This window comes from Acanthisitta chloris, unplaced genomic scaffold, assembly GCF_000695815.1.
Source record: "Acanthisitta chloris isolate BGI_N310 unplaced genomic scaffold, ASM69581v1 scaffold8756, whole genome shotgun sequence".
Lineage (NCBI taxonomy): Eukaryota > Metazoa > Chordata > Aves > Passeriformes > Acanthisittidae > Acanthisitta > Acanthisitta chloris.
The window spans coordinates 9143-15759 of NW_008676443.1; the positions used below are offsets into that span (position 1 = coordinate 9143).

Genomic DNA, 6617 nt, shown 5'->3' on the forward strand with positions numbered 1-6617 from the left:
GACGCCAAGGAGGAATGGAGTTGTCACAGCAGGCTTTGCCCTGCCTGTTCTTGGTGCAAAAACTAATATAACATGAAAAACCAAGGCAAAGAGGTGAAAGGAGAGGGCATGGAGGGTCCTGTGGGACGCAGGGCATCCCACTCAGCCTCTGCTTCCCTGTACCCAGGTATAGAAGAGGGCTCAGGGCAATCCTGTGCCCAACAGGATCCCCTGGTTTTAGCAACATCATGCTGGAGGAAAGAGTTCCTCAGCACCAACCCACGGCACGTGATCCCAGGCTCCCAAGTGCTGCCTCATCCAGCCCAGAGGATCCATGGGATATCTGGGAAAGGATGAACCCCACAGCCACAAAACACCCCTCTGACATCAAGGTCCACCAGGCAGCAATGCCCTCTGCTTCGGTTTTAAGCCAGAAATCAAGAAAAGGGAGAAAACCAGCATCTCTCAGCTTGAGCTCCTCAGCCTCACTGAGTGTCCTGCCACACAGCCAGGGATGGAGGGTCACTGGGGGTCCCTGCATAGCCCTGGCGACCCTCAGGAAAACCTCCCAACGTCTCCATCCACCCAGACAGGAAAGCACCACCTAACATCTCTTCCTCATGCACCCCAGAGCTTCCCCTCTCCGAACGCACCGCAGCAAACACGTGGCACAGGGGAAGCATCACCTCCTACATCCCCCTCCATCCCTAGGCACAGAACCAAGCACCAAAAACTATCTGTTAGCTCAACTACATCCACCCTGACTTCCCATCCCGCCAGGCTCAGCACAGCTTCCCGGGAGCTGCCGCCTGGCACCGCCAGCCATGGGAAGCTGTGTCACCCCCACATGTTTCAGCCACTTTTCCTTCACCCAACCCACCCAGAGTGGCAGCATTGGGTCCCTTCCCAACCCTGGTGTTAACTCGGGGTGGGTAAAGCCGGAGCTAACCCCAGGTACCCCGTGGGGTGGGCAGGGGTGGGTGGTGGGACCGATGCAGCACATCCGACACACCAGGCAGGCGCTCAGCCGCCTCTTCTCCCCGGAGAGCTGTCGCCTCTCCATCGCCCCAGCACGGACTGGGGAGCGCTGCGTCCCGGCAAAGCTCCTGGGGAAGGGTCTTCTGGCAGCACCACCCACTCACCGACCTCGGCCCCAGCGGGTGTAGATGGGTGAGATCTCAGCTGCAGCTCCTCCCACCACACTACTTCCTACCCCCAGTGCCCCCAGCGCATCGCCGCAAACCTCACCGCGACGTCAACGGATGCTTCGCCCACGGTCGGCCAAGCTCCTTGAGCTTCTCCAGATGCTTCCCAAGCCCAGGGTGCTGCCAGTGTGACCAGCAAAATCCTCACCAGCCCATGGTCCCAACAGCCAGCAGAGCTGCTTGGAAAAGTCCCAGTGTGGAAGGGCAGAGCTGGTCCCTCTGGCACATGAGGAAGAAGTGGTGCAGCTCCATGGCTGAAAGCTGTCGGGCTTGGGGTGCAGGCTCACCCTGTGGAGCTGGGCAGTGCCCTGCTGGCTGGCTCTTGGCTTGTTTTTCCTCGTCTTGTTTTCCAGTTAACTGCACCAGGGACGGGAGGGACAATGCCAGGCTGTTCTCCCTGCCTGCCTGCAGCTTCTGCCCAAAGCATGTCCTGGGAGGGAAGCGGTGGAGCCGGGACAAGGCTGCAGCCCTGCTTGGCACGCGGGGAGATAACAGGGGCTGCCTTATCACCTCTCTTCCTTTTCTTCTAAATATAATCCCCCTGCAGCTCTCCTGCCAGCTGCTGCCCTGGCTGGGAGGGTGAGAGGAGCCAGGCTGCTGCCTCGGGAAAGCAGGAGCACATCCCAGAGCATCGCACGGAGCACGCAGAGCATTGGATCCAGGGGGTGCCTGCAGGCCAGCAGCTCCTCTGCATGCTCCCTCTTCCCATTTCCTGCAGAAATGGGGGTTTTCCTTCTTTTTTTTTGGTCTTGTCTCACCACCTTTGGGTGGTTCCTGGGCTTTAACCACATTGCACCTCCTCACCCTGCACCGGCGCTATCGTCTGAGCTAATAATAATGCTGGTTGCTGCTTACTAACAATATTAAGGCATTGCAAGCTTATCTCTCCCTGGCTAATCTTTTCCAGAGTCACCCTGACAAACAGCTTGTTGCAAACCCACCATGCTTGGCCTCTCCCTGGTCTAGCAGAGGTTTGCTCGTCCCAGCCACCAAGAACCACCCTGTCACCAGCCAGGGACAGTCACCAGAGGCAATGGCCTGGGCAGCAGGCAGGTTAGAGCACAGCCAGAGGGAAGGTCACAGTGGCTAAGGAAATCTGTCCCGCTCCAAAGACAAGCCAGTGGGGCAAGAGAAATGACCACAGAGCCTCGGGTCCCCTCACACTCAGAGCAAAGGTTGGTGGCAGTGACACAGGGAACATCATTGGCAAACAGAGACCGTGTGCCTCTGCAGCTTTAATTCCCTCCCCACGTTGCTCAGCCCACCACATCCCCAAAAATGAGGATCCCAAAGGAACCAGGAACCATCTGCTCTCCATCACAGCAGCACAAATCACCCACAGAGGGGCCAGAAGCAAGGACCAAGGAGCACTGGTGACCACACAAGGAGAAGGTGGTTTTTGGGGTTTCTCCTCTGCTGTTGGTTCCCCAAGTGAACCCAGCAAGTGAGAGGGAACAGGGAAAACCATCCCACCCCACAGCTGGTTTCCAGCGCTCCAAAACCAGAGGCATCAGCTGAGCATGGAAAGAAAAACTCCCACTCATTGTTCTGCTGGACCTCAGGGCGCCTCAGGCACTTACCATCATCACAGGGACAGCTCCCACAGGCACTGGGTGCCAGAGACACCCCCAGCACCACCACAACACCCTGCACAGACATTCCCCCGTCCTGGCAGTCTGCCTGTCCCCAGCAACTCCCAACACGTCCTGCTGGGAGCTGCTGCTCCTCCCAGGATCTCTTGTCCATCATCACTGGCCTTGCTCACTGTCACACTCCATCCAAACCCAGGCACAAACAGGATAGAAGATGCCTGTCCTGGCACCATCCCTAATCCTAACCCTGGCATGGCACCCTCTATCCCACTAACACTTCTTGGGATGTCTCTTTGCCATCCTTGGGACAACACGATGCCCCGTGGGGTTTTGTGTTGTCCACCAGCTCCTTAAGCCTCCTGGAAAAAAGTTAAGAAGTAGCACCCAAACTTTCTCCTCCTGCTCATTAATTCCTGCTAAATCCAAAGGAATACAGGAGACATCAGACAAGGCACTGCTGGATGAGCTCACAGACATCTCAAGGACATCTCCAAGCCCACGCTCAGCATGAAAGTGGCATTAAACAGTGAGAGACAACCTTAGGGTGAAGAAGGGGTTGGTTACTTAAAAATGCCCCAAACCCATTTTTTTTAAGAGTTGAAACCCATCACTTTCCCTTCAACGCAAGCAAACAATGGGCATACATGGGGTTGTTTTAAACCTGGTACTGTTAAGATGGGGGCTATGCAAAAAAAACCTGGCTTGGCTGAGGAGCACGAGGTATTTAAAACATGTTGGCTGCCAACTCGGTAGCTGACATAATCCATCATGACAACAGAGCCAACAGGGCAGGATTTATAGAGCCTTTCACCCAGGGAGAGGAAACGGAGCCTGATTCAGCCTGGAAGAATGCACAAAAGATACCTGCCATGGAAAACCATCCAACACTGGGTTATTTAATGAGGGAGACACCCGAGAAGTGGTGATGCCAAGGAAAGCAGGGTGGATGCTCAGCAGAGATGGGTGAGCATCCGAGAAGTGATGATGCCAAGGAGAGCAGGGCGGATGCTCAGCAGAGATGGGTGAGCATCACAGGGCAAAAGACCTGCTGCAAGATGACCCTCATCTTCCAAGATGCTGTGCCCATGGGATGGGCATCACCTGCCCTTTACTGGAAGGAGTGATGAAGAAAACCAGATATTGAATATACTTGCTGCTTGCAACACTTGCTCCAGAATTTTATGATGCCAAGGAGAGCAGGGCGGATGCTCAGCAGAGATGGGTGAGCATCACAGGGCAAAAGACCTGCTGCAAGATGACCCTCATCTTCCAAGATGCTGTGCCCATGGGATGGGCATCACCTGCCCTTTACTGGAAGGAGTGATGAAGAAAACCAGATATTGAATATACTTGCTGCTTGCAACACTTGCTCCAGAATTTTTCCCAAAAGGGATAGATTTGGAGGGGGGGATACAGTGAGTTGGTGCAGTATGAGGAAGAGATTCATGTTGGGAAGTGTCCAGGAGGTCTCCAAAACGAGCCAAGAGCAGGAGGAATTGCAGCAAGGCTGGATTTAGTGGGTGACAGGGTGCATTCTGCACAGCGATGTGTTTGTGCAACTCACTCTCAATCTCCCTCTCCCAGCAGTTTAGAGGGAGAAAGGAAGAAGTGTATCCCAAAGCAGTATCTGGGAAAAAGTCCTGCGCACTGCCCAGGCTGCCAGTCCCGCCCCTTTGCATGGAAAAAGGGAAAGAAAAGAGGGAATCGGTCACAGACGCGGGAAAAGGCCCCATGCGGAGGCAGAGGCGAGAACAAGCGCTGCTGGAAAAAAAAGTGGGAGGAATCAAAACAAACAAATCCCAAGAGGAACAGTCAGGGAAGGAGAAGGAGCTACCGAGTTGTCTTCCACGGCCTGGAGTTATCCCACATCCCTGTAACGAATCCTCAGCCTCCCTGGGCAGTCATGTGCGAGCCCTATTTTGGGAAACTGAGGCAGGGTCAGCCCCAGCTGCTCGGCAAGTCAGTGCCAGCGCCGGGAGGAGCTCCCAGGGCTGTGTCTTGCTGGTGTCGGTGACTAACGGAGACATTCCCATCACGGCAAGGGGTGGGAGCGACACCGGGGCAGAACCAGGAGGCAGAACACAGCCACGTGTCGTGGGACCGTGCCAGACAAAAAACAGCCTCATCCCCAGCGAGACCACCCCCATCTCACCCGCTCCCACCCCCACATGGGCTGGGAATGGGTGGCAAGGCCAAATTTAGGCAGGAAAACCTCTGCCCCCCTCCCCACATGGGGCCCAGAGCCACCGGGAGGATCTACACCGTTGTGTCCTCCTCCCCAAAGCCACGTCCGACCCCGTCGGTGTCGCAGCCACAGCTCCTGGGGAGGGAAAACAAGGCATGGCCCTCACTGCCAGCTCAACAGCCATCTGAGCACCTCTGTTCCCCCCTGGAGCCTCCCCTACCTTCCCTGCTCCGGCTCCTCCAGTACAGGACGCCGGCGATGCCCAGGACGTGGCTCAGGACAAAGGCGGCCGGCGGCAGATAGGAGCTCTCGGAAAGAGGCATTGTCTCCTATTCCCAATCCGTTATTCCCAGCCCGGCTCCGAATTTCTTTCTCTTGAGGCTGCTGGAACCCAGCATCGCCAGGAGGGTGAGGGTTGATGGGTGGCCTGCAGAAACTTCTAAAACTTCCTGCCTGCAGCTGGTTGTGTTCCGAGCCGTCCCCGGAGCTGGCAGGATTGGGATAGCCAGCGTCGCTGGGACTGGGAGATTTGGGAGCTCGAAGAGGGGGCGGGTAGAGGGAGAAAGAGAGCGTCAGGCCGGCTCAAACATCTTTCCTCGGAGTTCTCGCGGCCAAACTTCGTCCCCCCCCTCCGCGCTCAGCGGGGAGAGACGTCATCTCCTCGATTTTCATTCCCAGCCCTGCTGGAAGGAAGGTTGGCGGCGGCTCTGGTGGCCACAGCGAGGGGATATCGGTGGGAGCAGCTGCTGTGTGGGCATCCCTGAGACACCAGCTCCTCAGGGGGGGCTTGGGAAAAGGCACAAAATCTCAGCCCCCCCCGATGGGTGACAGTCGACAGCGTCCTCTGCCAGCAGACAGCTTGGCAATGCCAACACACCGAGGGCAGCTGGGATCACTGGGAGTTGCTGGGAGATGCAGGCAGCGCTCGGAGGGGTAACTGGGGGAGTTTGGTACCCCAGGCTGGACACAGCACCCAGGAAACCCTCTGCCCATCAAGGGAGGGTGAAAGCAACAGCAATAAAAATTGGGCTCTGAGAGTTGGGTACCCCGAGCGTGTTCCTCTCGGTATAGAATCATTAAGGTTGGATGACACCTTTAAGATCAAGTCCAATCATCCTCCCTGGATGTCCAGATGAATGTATTAACAGCCAGGACACCCCCCCAGGAGGAAACACCCCCAAAAGATGCTCTAATACAAGAGGTTTGTCCACCTCCTGCTCTTCTCACGACCAGGTGTGCCTTTTGCCCCCAGCATCACACCATGCACAGGGAGATTTTGCAGCCCAACCCCATTTACTAACGGTTTGCACTGCGTTGGGTGTTACTCAGAGTTTCACTTTGGTTCAGAACCACTACCAGCACAGGGAAACTGAGAGCAGACCGTGCCTCCCCAGCCCCTTTGCCGTTGTAACCACAAACAAACCAGCTGGGGAGGCTCCCACAAAGCCCAGATTGATTTCAGAGCCCATCACATACCACGTCCCCCCACCAGCTCCTGAGGGAAGAAACTTGCTCTTGGATAGAAAGTCGTATGGAATTAAAGGCTCATTTTTCACTGTTACCTTCCCTGAAGGGCTCAGACAAGAGAGGGTTGTTCTGCTGTTGGCACGTGGTGGAGAAGGGGGAAGCTGTAAGGTGAGGATGGCACAGTGCAGA

At 56.1% G+C, this 6617-nt stretch overlaps 1 protein-coding gene across 1 annotated transcript in view; it reads right to left on the bottom strand.

The window, feature by feature from the left end:
• The window catches only part of LOC103803571 (plectin-like), a gene marked incomplete at its 3' end in the record, with an annotated part of 11766 nt that extends 6482 nt beyond the window's left edge, over nucleotides 1-5284 (bottom strand). Inside the window, exon 1 of the mRNA XM_009076136.1 lies at nucleotides 5182-5284. Within this exon, the coding sequence (XP_009074384.1) occupies nucleotides 5182-5284 (103 nt within the window). The remainder of the gene's footprint in view (nucleotides 1-5181) is intronic.
• Nucleotides 5285-6617: the final 1333 nt, after the last annotated feature.